The 17,435-nt window shown below is 40.9% G+C and overlaps 1 protein-coding gene and 1 long non-coding RNA gene across 7 annotated transcripts in view; one reads left to right on the top strand and one right to left on the bottom strand.

The window, feature by feature from the left end:
* Positions 1-11,227, top strand: part of ANO1 (anoctamin 1) — a 100,712-nt gene extending 89,485 nt beyond the window's left edge. For all 6 annotated transcript variants that reach the window (XM_075188285.1, XM_075188284.1, XM_075188287.1 and 3 more), the window contains 11 exons: positions 1,256-1,330; positions 2,244-2,445; positions 2,724-2,835; positions 3,126-3,183; positions 3,359-3,459; positions 3,548-3,693; positions 4,314-4,466; positions 6,700-6,752; positions 7,969-8,153; positions 8,257-8,362; positions 8,759-11,227. In XM_075188285.1, coding sequence (XP_075044386.1) covers positions 1,256-1,330; positions 2,244-2,445; positions 2,724-2,835; positions 3,126-3,183; positions 3,359-3,459; positions 3,548-3,693; positions 4,314-4,466; positions 6,700-6,752; positions 7,969-8,153; positions 8,257-8,362; positions 8,759-9,019 — 1,452 coding nt within the window. In that variant the 3' untranslated portion in view covers positions 9,020-11,227. The remainder of the gene's footprint in view (positions 1-1,255; positions 1,331-2,243; positions 2,446-2,723; positions 2,836-3,125; positions 3,184-3,358; positions 3,460-3,547; positions 3,694-4,313; positions 4,467-6,699; positions 6,753-7,968; positions 8,154-8,256; positions 8,363-8,758) is intronic.
* Positions 1-17,435, bottom strand: part of LOC142103908 (uncharacterized) — a 58,918-nt gene that overhangs the window by 1,198 nt on the left and 40,285 nt on the right. Inside the window, exon 3 of the long non-coding RNA XR_012679460.1 lies at positions 12,547-12,632. This is a non-coding gene — a long non-coding RNA (uncharacterized LOC142103908). The remainder of the gene's footprint in view (positions 1-12,546; positions 12,633-17,435) is intronic.

Below are 17,435 nucleotides of genomic sequence, written 5' to 3'. Positions count from 1 at the left end.
GGTTTTGTCAACTGCATCAGGGGCATGGCTGGCCAGGGGTGTATCTTTCAATTGTTTCAAAGAATGATTTAAAGGGGAAATTCACTTTTGTAGAGCTTCACCTCTTTCTGATGTAAACCAGAAACCAATGCAAGACGATTACACTAGCACAGCATAGGAATCTGTAGTCCATCCACCATAGCCCAAAAAACTCGATTGAATGCTATTGGTGGTTTTAAGTAACAAAAGTGAACTTGCTCTTTTATCTTAAAGTAAACCTAAAACCTACCGTTGGGTCGAGTTCCCCTTTTTAAAGGTTCATTTTTAATATTCTAAGCAATTTCACTCACTCAACTGAAAATCAAGCTATATCTTGCTGACTCCAGCGGTTCTATAGAATAACTAGTGGACATATTCTTTCCAGCACACTATAAGCTAAATATTCCAAGAACGGTATCTGGTGGACTCGCCTTATCTTTACAAATAAACTTAATCTAAACCTTTATATTAGGAAGGTGGGTTCTATCACCTCCACTACACACAATGGCGACAGATATATTTTGGACTAATACAATATTCATCAGGCTGCAGTCTATCACTAGGGACAAGTTCCATCTCCAGTTTTGTAGATCACTGGTCCATAATACAACTTTGGAAGTTTAACACAGCCCAGCATTCGAGGTTTGAGATGGATAAAAAGTTCCCAGCTATGCCAACTGCAAATGACTTTCAAGAGTTTCTCACTCAAATGATGAGTACATTCCCTAGAAATCTGTAGACTGAGATCCCAAAATGTAATCCTAATATGACTCATGTTCAGTTCCACACTCTAGAGGGGCTGAAGAGCAGATGTGGGCAATTAGTGGAACTAAACGCTTGTAATGGCTCGACATCTAGAAAGCCACAGTTTACTGTCTTCTGCTGACGATAAATGGTCAAATAGCTGTGTGTATATGTATATATAATTTTTATTCACATACATTTTTACTACAGGATAGGGCAGTTCTGAGTAGCAAGGTTCTCACTGCATTGTTTAGGAAATTATTCTCTTTAAATAACAGGCAAGAGCATGTGGAAAACTTGCCTATCGAGCAACACCCCCTTCCCTTGTACACTGCACCACTAAACAGTTCTATGAGATCCAGACACTGATGTTTGATTGACTGTGGTGATAGTGTAGTTCCATCTGTCTTGTTTGCACAGTGTGATGTCATCCACTACCTGCACAGTCTCCCAGAATGCAGTAGTGATTCTCTGTTCCTCTCCTATATTTTAGACTGAAAAGGAGAAGCTGACGTGGCGGGACAGAGTCCCTGCTTATGTTACAAACCTGGTTGGCATCATTTTCATGGTAAGTAGTTCTCCTTGGTAGACTTATATCCAGGGCTGTTTTCGTCCAATGGCTGTTATGCATGATGTCATGGAATACTTTGAAAAAGTCTAGTGACAGGGCCTGATTATTGAGTATATTCAGGTAGATTGAGTAAGATTAAAATGTAGAGTTCTAGCTGCCTTATTGACGTGAAAGTCTAGGTAGGACATACTTTTCCTTCTGGTTTGTCTATATACCAACCTGCCACCTTACTGCTAGATACTGGGAGGAAAATTATTAAAGGAAAGTATGTCCTTACTCTATCTTCCCTTTTTTTTTGTTGTAACCGAAGCGAATAAAATGGCTGAATGTTTGAATTAACAGAGTTAGATCCTGCAATGTAAATCTTTTGGAACCCTTTGCAGAAATATCAGCCTTTACTAGACTGCATTAACACTATTTTGTTGGTGTTATGAACCTATAGAATCAACAGAGGGAGACCTGTGTCATTAGACAGCTTTATTTGATATAATGTACCTTAGTAAACATGGTCATCACCATTTATTTATATAGCGTCACTAATTACACAGCGCTGTACAGAGAACTCACTCACATCAGTCCCTGCCCCATTGGAGCTTACAGTCTAAATTCCCTATCACACACAGAGAGAGAGAGACTAGGGTCAATTTTAAAAGCAGCCAAGTAACCTACCAGTATGTTTTTGAAGTGTGTGAGGAAACTGGAGCACCCGGAGGAAACCCACACAAACACGGTCGTGAGCTCCCTGTTTAAATAGGCTAGATCCTGTGTCCATCTGTTGCCCAACGAGTTTTCATATATTTCCTTCAATGTCTTCAACCTCTGAATCTGCTACTTTTTTTCTTTATTTTTACTTTTATAAAAAAAACAAATAGTCAAGTATTTGCTCTATACCTGTATTTTCTCTCATTAGATTGGCTTGACGTTTGCCATCGTGTTTGGCGTCATTGTATATCGGGTTTCCACTGCAGCAGCATTAGCCATGAGTTCCAGCGCATCTGCCCGCGCTAATGTCAGAGTGACTGTGACTGCGACTGCCGTTATCATTAACTTGGTGGTGATCCTGATCCTGGATGAGGTGTATGGATGCATAGCAAGGTGGCTCACCCAGATAGGCAAGTCTTTGTCTGTTCCGGAACTCTGTGAAATACTTTCAGAACTTTGTTATGTTCATCTAGGACTAGAGATTGAATACAGTTGTAACAACATTAATGTGTCCCTGGTTCTGATCTCCAAATTAAATGGTACATTGTTTTCATGCTATGTGATCAGATCCTGAGCATATAAGAGAAGCTACCCAATATATCCTACCAAAAATCCCATACTGTAAAAAGTTATCCTTGATTGTTTGATCACAATGCCAGAAGTTAACTTATTTATTTGGTTTGGACAGAGGTTCCAAAAACGGACAAGACTTTTGAAGAACGTTTGATATTCAAGGCTTTCCTTTTGAAATTTGTCAACGCCTATACGCCCATCTTTTACGTAGCTTTCTTCAAGGGTCGGTAAGTAAAACCTGTTGCCTATATAATGTTAGAAAGTGTCCTGTGAGTTCTGTTTTATGGAATAGATATAGTAAGGTATCTGCTATTAACCCTGTTCCTATCTGCAAACTTTCTGTGCTATTTCTGCTAGTCTACTACTAGTCTTTAGACAACCCATGACTGACGAGCAATCATTGAAGTACAAATATCGCCAGTCTCTGCCACCAGTCATACTTTGTCTACTTTGCGAAGATGATGTGTCTTGCACAAATGGAGATAAAACGCCTAAATGCAAATGTCTCTCCTCTCAGGTTTGTTGGGCGTCCAGGGGACTATGTCTACATTTTTGGCTCGTTTCGAATGGAAGAGGTACGTATGTCTGGAGATTTGCAAACTGATTGGTTCACAGGGGCAGTCATCTGAATCGTACTTGGTTTTTAGAAAGCCAAAGATGTTCTATCACATTTGGTGTTCTTGGTACAAAATCAGTCCATGCTTTTCGTAGCAGAAGGATGTTCTACATTAACATTCATGTTCTCTGCAGTGTGCCCCTGGCGGTTGTTTAATGGAACTCTGTATCCAGCTGAGCATCATCATGTTGGGGAAACAGCTGATCCAGAACAATCTCTTCGAAATAGGAATCCCGTGAGTGCATCTCTTGTCTGATTAACCACTTATAGGCTGTAGCTGACTTTACGGATGAATGTCTTAAACAGCCCACATATTATTCTAGGAAGATGAAGAAGCTGATCCGATATATAAAATCGAGGAGAGAGACCTACATGGATCATGAGGAGCACATCAAGAAGAAACAACGCTACGAGATGGATTATAACCTGGAACCTTTTGCTGGACTAACTCCAGAGTATATGGAAATGAGTATGTAACAAACTTGACTGAAGGTGGCTAGTTATAAATTATAACATTTTGGCAGCACGGTGGCTAAGTGGTCAATTCCCGACCATGACCTTTTATGTGAGGAGTTTGTATGTTCTCCCAGCGTCTGCGTGGGTTTCGTTCTGCAGTGCTGTACAGAGAACTCATTCACATCAGTCCCTGCCACATTGGAGCTTAGTCTAAATTCCCTAACAGACACACAGAGAGAGAGAGAGAGAGACAGAGAGACAGAGAGAGAGAGACTAGGGTCCATATGATAGCAGCCAATAAACCTACTAGTATGTTTTTGGAGTGTGGGAGGAAACCGGAGCACCCGGAGGAAACCCACACAAACACGGGGAGAACATTCAAACTCCACACAGATATGTAATCAGATCCTGAGCATATAAGAGAGGCTTCCTTGGATTTAGTCTTTTTTTTTTTTTCTATGTATTTATTTTTATGTTTGATCAGTTTTGTCTGGGTCTGTCCAACCTATTCCGGAAACAATATGCAGATGGTTCTGGTACCTCCAACTAGTAGTGTTTTCATTTTTAAATGTTGTTTTTGCTCACTAGAACGTGTTCATCTGAATAGTTTTGTATTTTTGTCCCTCTCTACAGTTATCCAGTTTGGATTTGTCACTCTGTTTGTCGCCTCCTTTCCTTTGGCTCCGCTGTTTGCCTTATTGAACAACATCATTGAAATCCGTCTGGATGCCAAGAAATTCATCACCGAACTCAGAAGGCCTGTGGCGGTCAGAGGGAAAGACATTGGTATTATTATTATTATTATTATTATTATCCTTTCCGCAGCGCAGTACAGGATACAGGCAGTGGACCATACAGTGAAAACAGTACAGAACGATAAACAATTAATACAGTATAGAACATTAGGCAGATAATACCAGGACTTCAAAACTCCAAACAAAGCTAATAAAGTGAAGTTAGAGTAGAAGAGGTAGAGAGACAGGAGGGAAGAGGGTCCTGCTCATAAGAGCTTACATCCTAAGGGGAGAGGAAACAGAACAGCAGGCATGAGAGGAGTCAGTAGAGGGGATCAGGCACAAGAGGAGACAGAAGTGGAGGTGAGGAGAAAGGAAGGAGAAGGTTATGTGGGTGGCTGGTAGGCCTTAAGGAACAGATAGGTTTTGAGAGCCCGTTTGAAGGTGCTAAGATGAGGGGACAGACTGATGGAGCGAGGGAGGTCACTCAAGTGGAGGGGGGAAGCACGGGAGAAGTGTTAAGTGATAAACCCCTGTACGGAGATGGGGCAATAGTGTACACTCAATCTCTTCACAATTTTCCAATGACTTCTACTTCAGAGTCTTTGATTAATGTCAGAACTGCATATGCATGACAAGTAAGAGATGGATTTATGATGTATGCATAGGGTTTGTAGTTTTGCTTTTAAAGACCAGGAGAACCAGTAAGAACTGACTGTAGAGACAGAATTCAGCATATACTAGTCTATTGATAGTTGTTGGAAACATCTCCTCTGCCATAAAAGGGTTTTGAGAGTCACTAACTCTCATCAGCTTTCCTGAGACACAAGCTGTCCTGCGGTTTTTTTTTCTACACTTAAACTGTTTCATGTTTGTCCCAAGCTCCAGGCCCAGCCCAATGTAATAAAACAAACTACTTGAAATCCCATTTTCGTGTATTACTGTCAACACATCTATAATTTATATGTAACAATGTAAAACTTGTTTGAACATTTGTTTTCCTGTACATGCTACAACATTCTATCTGTGTCTGTAAAACTGTTTTCTGTGATCCACCTGGGGAAAAGATTTGGCAGTTAAATTACCCCTTTGTTTACATGAGCTACTCCAGGTTGTGTCTTCAGAAATACACGGTTAACGAATTCAAATAAAATCACACGATTAGGGAATGCTTCTGAATTATCTGCAACTAAAATGCTGCGATTATAAGTAGCATTTTTGTTGCAGATAATTTAATGGACAGTGCTCAAAGTCCAAATTGAAACCTTTCAAAGGACTTTGAGCGAGAGGGTTAAGGAACAGCTATCAAGAGCTTCATCCTACAACAGTTTCTAACGGTACCCGAATGTGCTGCTTTGATGGCTGGGGTGAGGTATTTGCAGTGTGTAGAGGAGCTTCCAGCTGGAGACTTTATAAAGAGGTTTGCAGGAGAATGTTCTCAGTCACTTAAAGACTTGGCCGTGCCTCTGACACAGAGTTAACTGCACGAGGCACTGTACATAGCTTGTACCCCTCAGCTATTAATAAATCGTAACATTATCGGGGAAGATCTGGTTCTGCAAAGGTTAAACACTGTGCAAACACCGCAGGTCCTAGCACAGAAGTATTGACCTCTTGCTATCACTTGTGTCAATGGTCCTTGAAATAAAATACCCACTGGACACAGAAGACGAAACTGCAAGGGATGTAGACATGGCCCCTGTGGTGTTAGATAAAAAAATAATAGACAAGAGAAATGTTGCTAATTATAATTTCCCAAATTAACTACTCATGGTCAGAGTTCTTCTACGGAGGACTCAAAGTCAAAGTAACTCCACCGACTGTGGAATAGGGTTGTCCTCCTTCACCATAAGCCTGGTGGGTTCTCAGAAAGTGCTTGTGGCCAGTGGCCATTGGGATAATTAGCGAAGCTTCATAACAAGCATCGTTACTGCTTATTCATTTCTCCAGGTGTCTAGGTACAGCCTTGTTTCATTTAAATGTCACATTCAACCCTTAAACAAGTTTTATTGTTGCATGTAATATTTTCTAAAAAATATTCCTTTTTCCTTTCATACGTCATTCTTTGTTTTCCACCAAGACGTTTTTATGTCATCCAAAGTTGTTTATTTTCATTGCCCTTGGATGTGACACAGATCAGCTATGCTCTGTGCTTTGGTTCCACCTATTTGCAGAGCAGTAATATGTGTTGTATCTCAGGGAAGCAATGTTAAATCTGACACTAGTGGAAACATAGTAGCAATTTTAATTGTATCACATTTGGTTTCTTTTTCTTTTTTTTGCAGGTATTTGGTATAATATCCTCCGAGGTGTTGGCAAGCTTTCAGTGATAATAAATGTGAGTCATTTCACTTAGTCAGGAAACGGTTATCATTGTGATTGTCTTGGTCGTTTGTTACTAGGCTTGTAGCAATATATGGAGTATAAATTGAAAAGATTGCCCGACCCCTGTAAGGTCGCGGCTGCCCGACCCCTGTAAGGTCGCGGCTGCCCGACCCCTGTAAGGTCGCGGCGGCCCGACCCCTGTAAGTCAGTGAACCAGTCAGCTTTTGCATGAATGTATAACAGTCTACGTAATCATTTCTCTTCGTTTAGATATTCGGTCTGGTTTAATTAACAACACGGGGGAACTGCGATTGAAATCCCTCTCTATTAGGACACTTTGTGGCGTCTCCAATCAGAAATAGGAGACCCCAGATTTCTATGTGAGACGTCTCCTCTTTCTCTAGATGTGCAAACTGTAAATATCCCAATATCGCTTTCATGTGATCCCATATAACAGATAGTCTTTCATAGCCAAGACACCATCTGTGCTGTTACATGCTTCCATCTGATATACTGCTTTTAATGCTCTATGCTGTCTCAGCTGAGCTCAAGGATAAGTGTATGTGTTGCCCACACAGTGGTGATGACCGTTTTGTGTGCTGGACTGATTTTCAGCCTATCGGTTCACTAGGACTTAGCCAAAAATGCCTCAATGAGGTCACTATCGCATCCCAGTGACATCACAAGTGTGTAGTGAATTGATTAGCTGGTTATTGGTCCAGCTAACAACCTGGCTTTGAATATGGGCAATATCTGAAACAATGGTCTAACCAGCACAAAATGCTTTGCTCCTGATTTCCCCACTTTCCATACCTCTCAACTCTGGGGAATCGTGACAAAGGCATGCACGAGAAGGGAGCGTGGCCACTTCGCAGGGACGTGGCAACTGCTTCCCATTGCTGGCGTGCCCCCAGTCCCTCTTAAAATAGCCCATCAAAGCCAATGTGAACGGTACATACCTCCCAACTTTCCCACTGGGAGACAAAGCTGTCCGCAATGGTGACAGAGCCCTCAAATCCGGACAGTTGGGAGGTATGTTGTTCTATTGCAGGAACCTGGGCCGTTTAATTGATTCAAATAAATCAGCGCACGTCCTGCACCCAGTGAATTGGGTCATGTTGGAGGGTCAAACTTTTTAAAAACTTTTCTAAATCCAAATGTTGGCAAAATAAATCGATTAGTAACTGTCGCAAGTTGATTAACGCGCATCATTTGTTGTTACCACTCAGGCCTTTGTGATATCCTTCACCTCCGACTTCATTCCACGTCTCGTCTACCTGTACATGTACAGTCCAGATGGCACCATGCACGGCTTTCTGAACAACACACTCGCCTACTTTAATGTCAGCGACTTTAAATCTGGCACCGGGCCAACCATTGAGCAGGACCTAGGATACCCTGTGGAGATATGCAGGTGGAAATACTAAGCTGTACATAGATGCTGCTACCTTGTTTCACCCACTGACATTGTGCATTAAAAAAAACTATATATTAATTGAAAACATTTTCTTCTTCAGATACAAAGATTACAGGGAGCCACCGTGGTCTAATGATAAATACGATATTACAAAGGAATTTTGGGCAGTTCTGGCTGCAAGATTGGCGTTTGTCATCGTTTTTCAGGTATCCACTGCTAACCTTAGCAATTGCCGTACGGACTATAGATGAATCTGCGATACAGAGCGCCTGCAAAGTCTCTTCCTACTTTTCTGCGCAATATATCGTCATAATATGTCATGTCTTAATATGTGGTAATCACATTGGGCCTCATTTACAGTTTAGTATTAGCCATCAAAAACCTCTCGAGCCAGCCAGTTGTATTGTACTATTAACAGCCATGGCAGTTCTAATAGGGATGAAATTGCTTCACTGGGGGCTGCCTGTTCGCTAAGCATGGAGATGAAGTTGTTCAGTCAACCTCATTACAAACCGTTCACGTATAGTGTTAGTGTATCCTCTGTTTAACAATATGGGCAGCTGTACTTCCCAATCTCATGTCTTCTACCTTGTCTATTGCAGAACTTAGTCATGTTCATGAGCGACTTTGTTGACTGGATCATCCCAGACATTCCCAAAGACATCAACGAACAGATTCACCGGGAGAAGGTCTTAATGGTTGAGGTGTTTTTGAAAGAAGAGCAGGGAAAATTACAAATGCTGGAAACCTGGAGAGAACACGATAAGAAGAGGGGTGAGAATTGTAACAACCAAAGCCCCAAACTCTCCCGTAGTAACACCGGGAGTACGAATTCGGCATACTTGAGCCGTGTGGATGTGTAGGGCAGAGTTTGGACATCGTGCTTGGACATTCATTCCGCTGATAGAAATGCCATGTGCCTCTTGAGCATCTGGTGAGCTCTTGTCTAAACTTTAATAAAGAAATTTAACCCTGTCGACTTCTGGGGAGTCTGCAGACCATTCTTAAGCAATAGCAAAAGAAGAACATTAAACTGCACATAGGTCTTTTATATCAAGTAAGGCTTGGATGGGACAAGGGCATGATTTCATGGATCTATTAAGTGATGGACGTCTTCATGATGACCTTCTGAATGAGCAATCTGTGACTATACCCGGAGCATCCAACACATATTAAGACTCCGAGTTCTCCTTTCACAGCCAAACATGACATTGTTTGCAAGGTCCGTTGTTCGTTTCTCCGACTTTCAAGTTATGCCGGTGCCAATTCTGTGGCCTGGAGAAGCATTTACTTAACTTTGTCTGGCTGGAACATAATCCCCCACCCAGACCTATAGAGATTAAGCCTGCAGAGAAAATATTTTTTTAGACACTACCTATGCAATGTAAAGATGCCCTCTTTTCTTTATATGAATCTTTTATACCTATTTATTGATGCAAAGTTTTTGGTGAAACTGATCTATTCCTATTTTGTAACTAGCATTTACCTTCCGGGAAGCAAAAACCGTAATTATTTGTTTAGCCTTTGAAGTGCTAAGGATTTGCGGGGTGTCCATTGTTTTTCAGCGGCCTCCTGTTAGCTCCTGAGGGTTAATTCTGTGAAATTCAGAAATCTGGTAACTAAATTTGCAAATTTACTTTTTCTTTTTTTTTTTTTTTTTCTTTTTATATTTTATGGAAATTGTTTTTGTAATGTATGATGTGTCTTTTAAGTGGTTCGTTCTGCATCCCAGAGGTTATATGAACTGGGATCCAAGTCATAATGTTTTGTAGGTCAGTCTTTGTTATTATGTCCTTTATGAAATAAGCAGGAACTTAAAACATACCTGTCGACTCCGCACGGTTGAGGCAGCCATCTTGTTGGCTTAACCAGTATTCATAAAAATGCAACTTACTTGTGACCCATGACTGTTTGACCCCAAAGTTCCTCTGTGATGTCACTAGATCCTAGTGAATCGATAGGCTGAATTCTCTTCAGTGGTTCAGCCAATCAAAATGAAAGCCTCCATTCTGTGTAGGCTACAGGTGCACTTTAAACATGTTCTCCCAGAACTTACTTGTGTCCAACCATAGTTTTAAAAAAGGTTTAGTGGTTGTAATGGGTATCTGACAGGAATGTCATTCTTTAGAGCTATACGAGAATGTTTACTGAAGGCTGACTGTATGTATAGCTGGCTATACAGCTCCTAATTTAGCAGATTCGCCAAGCTTGAATGGGAATTATGGGCGTAGATCAAACAAAGTTTTTGTGTCAGCAGAGAGAGAAAATACACAACGCGTTTCAAACTCCTCACTCGATCATGTCTTGTGTCTTGCTAGAGCTGAAGAATTACCTTGTGTGGGATATTCTTATTATATAAAATGTTGTTTTCTTAACCTGTTAAGATACATGGGAGGAAGAGGACAATAAATTTATAAAAATATATTACTGTTCTGTACAGCTATTCACTGTCACAGAATTCTGATTGTGTTATGCTCTGTTGCAAGAAAATATCCATACAGAACAAAATGAGATGAATATCAAACAGCACTTCTATAAGATTTCAGTGTCTGAGATTTCCATGATCCATTGCCTGAAAAATATATCTGCCTGTTCAATTAAGTGCTGCATCGATTGTACATCAGTAATGGAATATTGTTGTACAGTCTACAATGCACACTGCCTTCTACACAGTAAAGCAAGATAAAATCACAGGTAGAGAGTTATCATATTCAGGTCATAAGCTTGGGCGTTATTTTATATTTTATGTCTTGGAGACTAAACCTTTGGTGCCCGCACCGTCCAGTGACTTTTAAACAATGACATTCCTGTATATTTGTGTGACCACAGGTCATGTACATCTATGACTGCTGTAAAAGAAAGATTAACATAGAAAAGTCTGAATGTAAACAAAATTCTGTATATAACTGTGGCACATATTCAAGTTCCTTATATGTTCTATGTTTGTCTTTTTTTTTTTTTTATATATTTTTTTTTCTTTGTTTTTTAAGAGCGATTTGAAAATCTATACAAATCTATTCTAGATAATTGTTGACAATCTTATTCATAATAAAGTCTAATATGCAATTCTAGACATTTGTGTTTTTTTTTGTTGTTGTTGAATAAGACAAATGACCGTTATCTGTATGCAAGTACTGCAGATAAAAGGATCCCTCCAATAATTAGGAACGGGCAGCACGGTGGCTTAGGGGTTAGCACTTTGGCCTCACAGCACTGGGATCATGAGTTCGATTCCTGGCCATTGCCTTATCTGTTCGGAGTTTGTATGTTCTCCCTGTGTTTGTGTGGGTTTCCTCCCACACGCCAAAAACATACTAGAAGGCTCATTGGCTGCTACTAAAAAATTGATCAATGTCTGTTTATATGTTAGAGAATTTAGACTGTAAGCTCCAATGGGGCAGGGACTGATGTGAGCGAGCTCTCTGTACAGCGCTGCGGAATTAGTGGCGCTATATAGCTGATGATGATAGTGCCTGGGTCCATTCTTTTCATCAAGTTCATGCTTGAAATATGGTTTACATCCCCCACACACACAATGCTGCAGCCAGGCCCTGTGCAAACCATTTCAGGTAGTAGCATGTCCGCTGTGTGCAAGATCCAAAGCGCTGACCTCACGCGTTGGACTTGCGGAGGTTTGGTGTAAACCGATATTTTAGAAACCTATATATTTTGCGGTTATTCTTGGAGGCTGTGGATTAGGACCAGCTGTGCTGTAAGAGTGGCCACTGGTCCGCACTGATCGTGCCAGAGAATAAGAATCTTATGTGTCTGACTTTTTTTGTTCTCTTATCTGACTCCCAATGACACACACACACACACACACACACACACACACACACACACACACACACACACACACACACACACACACACACACACACACACACACACACACACACACACACACACACACACACACACACACACACACACACACACACACACACACACACTCTCTCTCTCTCTCTCTTTACTGCCGGTAAGATTGGTTGCAGTGTTCTCTGCATTATACAATAGTTTAGAGTACAGGGCCCAACACTACAAACATATTCTTGGCAGAGAGGGCAATGTTAATGTCTTTGTTGCTGCAAGTCTGACGTGACACTAAACAGATTTACTATTAAGTCCATAAAAGCATTTAACAGAAATTCTTTTCTTGTATTAAAAAAAAAAAAAAAAGTGCGGCACAATACATATTATATGAAGCTCTCCTTCCCTGTGGAGGAGCGGCCACGGGATTTGTGGGGTTCTTTAGGTTTATGGTGACTGTTACGTTGGCACAAAACATCGCAGGGTGGAACAGGGTAAGATCTTAATCAGTGGTATGATCAAGTTTAAATGAAAAAACACTGGTGTGTGTGTGCTTAGTGCATTTCTCAACAGTCTTTACCTGGAAGTGGAGATTTGTGAGGGATGGGTTTGAGACCATAGGCATCTGGAGTACCTCAACATTATTAGTAGTTCTATTGGTGATTCCTGCATAACCAGGACCAAAACTAAAGACTCTATTGCTGCCCTTCCCCTTTGAAACTTTATATTCCTGGGCTTAATCCTCCTCACACCATTAACCATCCAGAGAATTCAAAAAGGAAAATCCCTGTGTCTTCACTAACCATACACCCCAAAATTATCCACCCAATTTTTATACATTTTTAAATCAATAGCATAACCCCCCCCCCCAACTATCTAGTAATTACCCGCTCAGGCGTACAGTTGAACAAAAATAATTGTCTGCCAGGTGGGCTACATGTGCAAAGCGTTATTGGCAATAAATATATTTATAAGGCACCACAGATTCTATAGCGCCGGATACAGATTCAAGTAACAAATAGATGAGGTAATACACATAAGTTGCACTGATGAGTGTGAGTAATGCTATGGGGACTCACACGGAGTGCAGTAAAAGACATGACAGGATGTACGAGGGAGTCAGACAGTAGACAGATATGAGCCAATAGGTAAAGAGGACCCTGCCCACGAGAGCTTATATTCTAGAGGGAGGGGTGGAGAGATAGTAGGACCAACTGGACGAAAATGGAGATGGCAGGTGAGGAAGAGGAGGTAATGGATAGAACGGTTAGGAGGTGGTAGGATAGGCAAGTTTGGAAAGATGAGTTCTGAGTGTATCTGGGGATACGGAATCCTAAATAAGTAATTTTGTCTGTGGCCCATTTAAATGGATAGATGGGTTGCAATGATCCTACATTTCAGATATTAAAGTCCATTTGACTTTGCATAATTACTATATACTGTAAAACCGGATATTTGTCTAAATTATCTTAACGTCTGTAAAATGCAAAGGATTGATCTGATGAGTTCTGAGTGAGCGCTTGAAGGTTGCGGGAGAGTCAATTGAGATGAAGTAGGAAGTTCCAAGAGCAGAAGTCTTCAATATATATCCTGACATCACTTGATTGAAGCACCTCTGAACAGTTAAAAAAGGTGGTTTCCACAATATGAAAATTTGCTCCAATAAGGAGACGATGTTGAACAAAGGATGAGCTACTTTCAAACAGTTAATTCCGCAGAATTTTTATGATGCGTGTCAATTTACTGGCATGAATTGGTAACATTACTCTGAATTGTCTGCAACATGAAAGAACACAAGAGGTACAGCTCCACAGGAGTTTTCAGCCCACAGAGCTGTAGCCAACATTTAAATGCATTAGATTTTCTGGGTCTGTACAAACTGATTTTCTGCCTGTAAGAAGCTGTAACGTTTTTGGGGATGATTAAGAGGAGCCCCCCCCCCCCCCCAAAAAGAAATAAAAAAAATAAATGACAGGAATATGTTAATTGTTAGTCTAGTCTGGAATGTTGGCTTTAATAATTAAATAGGATGGCAGAAGTCACTCATCACTAGGGTAGAGCTGGTGGAACGTAGCCCAGGTTCACTCCTCTTCGTTATACTGTGGCTGAGTGACTCAACAACTTGGCCAGATGTTCGAAGGCTTGATGACGACTTCACATTCACTAACTTCATTCTATGTGGAATCAAAGTCCATAAATAAGTTTTTTTTATGCAATGGATGAAAGTTATGAATTAACAAGGAGCTGACCTTCGTCTGCAACCATGCATATTCGTTTTATTGCCTAGATGTCTGCAGTGAGAAACATTGTGAAGTATTTGTGGCTATTTCGAGTACTAGAGATGGAGCATTTTTCTTTCTGTCCAGAACAGTTTTGTATACAGAATCTCTGAGGCACCGGTGACATAAAGCAGAATGAAAAGGTATTTCCTGTGTCAGGAACAAAACTACACCCTGAACTATTCATCAGTGGAATTAATTGGGAACATGAAATAATGACTCACTGTGGAGACTACAGGACAAGGGTGCTTCAGTGTAGCATTGTCTTCTGGTTAAATAAGGCTTATAACATAAACTTAGTTTCTTTAAAGGCACGGTATCCTTCCCATGTCCCGTACTGAATGAGAAACTTGCAAAATAATATTGATCCAGAACCTTCACATTTTTGTAGTCTGGTTTTCATTGCATTTTATCCTAAAACTGCTAGTATAGAAGAAAGCATCACCAAGTTCTATGGCAGAAGGATGCCATCAAATTTCATATACAATACATTACATTCTATATGAGCTGACAAAACAATGGCATATCTTTCAACTTTTTTTAAGCATTGGGACACAAGTAGGTTACTTGGCCATGTACCCTTGGTGTGTACGGCAGTTTTGAAGCACTGAACCATTTCCTTCCCCTACATTAGAAGGGTGGGGTACGGTATAAAGAAACTGATGAAATCGACACTACTTACCCCGACGTGTACACTGAAACGGTGCTTTTCTACGAGGATCGAGGACGACTGGTGGTGGAAGCGACTTGAAGCAATGGCGATGAAGCAATAATCCGGCTTGACTTGATGACGTGACTCTGATCCGCGACGCTGTTGTCGCTGCTGTTAAGGGGGTAATGTAAGTAATGTCGGGCTATTGGTTCATCGCCATTGTTTGAAGTCCGATCCAACACCAGTCGTCCTCGATCCTCGTGGGCAAGCAGCGCTTCGCTGTACACATGTTGGGTAAGTGGTGTCTGTGTAGTCAGCATCGATATGCTGACTACCACCGCACTAGAAATGTCCTTTAATGTCACGCGCACCTGAAGTTGGTAGTGTGGCATTCAAGGGCCATCCGTTAGCTGGGCACACTTCCCAAATCTCCTGGAATCAGGACAAATGTCCCGATCCAATGGTTATCCCCTCAGATTGGGGCAGATGGAAGGCGTGCAATGGCGCACACATATGCTTGGGGTCCCAGCTAAAAAATATACCATTGCTCTGGGCAAGGAGAATCTGGAGATCACAAAAGGATGAACAGACATGGTAACAACTGATAAGCTGAACTGAGATGGTATTGAAGTAGATCTTCGAACCAACCCTGTCCTTTGTGTATTATTATTATTGTGTTTTATTTATCAGGTAGTTAGTAGACTAAACATAATAATACAAAGACCAGACATCTACTAATTAACAATTTACACACAGATGACTTTGTAATGCAGGGCAAGTTATGTACGGGACAGTGAGTGAGAGTGACGGTAATGTCCAACGTGAAGTAGGCCTCGGCTCAAACAAACAGATCTAGGGAAGCAGGCCAAGAGGTAAAGAGGGTGATGGAATAGTAGATAGAGAACACAAGGAAAGAGAGGCCTGCTCGTCAGAGCTTACAGCCTAATGAGAAGGGGAAGACAACAATAGGTTGCTACTGATTGGGGGAGTGGAGATGATAGTTGAGGCAAAGGAGTTAAGAGGGCTGATAGGCTTCAATAAATAAATTAATTTTACAGGCACACTTTAAGCATTAGAGAGTAAAGGCTAACCTGATAGTGTGGGGTGTAATTCTCTTCCATGCTAGTCTGCAATTTCCCACTGCCTTCCCAAATTGTTAACTGTTTAATGTTTGTGATAAGATTATAATGAGGAAGGTGGGGTACAGAACTGATCTCTAATTGCCACCCGCATGACATGGGCTAACACTGTGTTATGCATCGCTGCTCCAGACCTGACTCGCATATATTTAAGTGAATGAATCTGATTCGGTCAATTATATGTTGATATTGTGCAGACACATTATACTCCCACAAAATTTGGGAAATATAATTCTCCCTTCTACCTTGTTTCACAAAAATTTAAAATCAATACTTGATCCTTTCTCCCTTTCAAAATAAAATTTGCAATTTAGAATTTAATGAACTTATGTTTTACTATAAAAAACGGAGCATGTTCATAAAATATGAAAATTTGGGGCATATTTTCATTTCATTGCTCTATAAAGATATTGACAAGGTGTGCCAACTTTTTAGATCTATATTGTTTCTTCACTAGTGAGGTATAGTTTTGCGATGTACTGTATATCTGGGGATATGGACTCCTAAATAAGTAATTTTGTCTGTGGCCCATTTAAATGGATATATGGGTGCAATGATCCTACATTTCAGATATTAAAGTCCATTTGACTTTGCATAATTACTATATACTGTAAAACCGGATATTTGTCTACATTATCTTAACGTCTGTAAAATGCAAAGGATTGATCCACCCAGGGTTGTCTTCTCTCCACCCCACCACCCGAATACAGTTCTGCGACTTAATATAGTTCCTATATATTTGGGTTTTACAGCACAGTAACAGTTACAGTACCATCTACACTCTCCAGCTGATCTTCTGACCTGCAGTAACTCAGAATACCCATTTTGAAGCATACCAGATACCTGTTAGACATTCACTACAGTAAAACAGGTTTAAAAGTTCTCTCTCTGCCCACAGCAATTTAAAAATAACTGGGAGGGAAAAAACCCAGGATGCACATTTCAGAGAGTCTGGTGGACAGAGCCAAGGAAACCCTGAATCATCATCATAATCATCATCATCATCAACATTTATATAGTAACAAATAAATATGAATCAAATGATGGTGCTCCTACATATCAACTTTCACTCGGACGTTGGTGGGGGGAGCAGGGCAGTTAAAAAAAAAACAACAACAAAACATACTCACGTGATTGCGGCGCCGGTATCCCACCTCTCTGCTGCTCTGTGCTCCATTCAGACTGTCTGAATGCCGGGTGTGACATCATCATCTCACGCCCAGCATTCAGTCAGTCTGGAGCAATGGAGCACAGAGCAGCAGAGAAGACCCAAGAAAGAAGAGAGAAGAAAAGGTAAGCAAAGGGAGGAAAACGAGGGGGACACAGAGGGGTTAAAAAATGGGGCAGCATGGCACAGTGGGGTTAAAAAACAGGGGTCAGCATGGCACAGTGGGGTTAA

Source organism: Mixophyes fleayi, chromosome 10 (assembly GCF_038048845.1).
Source record: "Mixophyes fleayi isolate aMixFle1 chromosome 10, aMixFle1.hap1, whole genome shotgun sequence".
Taxonomy (NCBI): Eukaryota; Metazoa; Chordata; class Amphibia; order Anura; family Limnodynastidae; genus Mixophyes; species Mixophyes fleayi.
The sequence above is the reverse complement of the archived record's forward strand: the minus strand, read 5'-3'. Positions and strand labels throughout refer to the sequence as shown.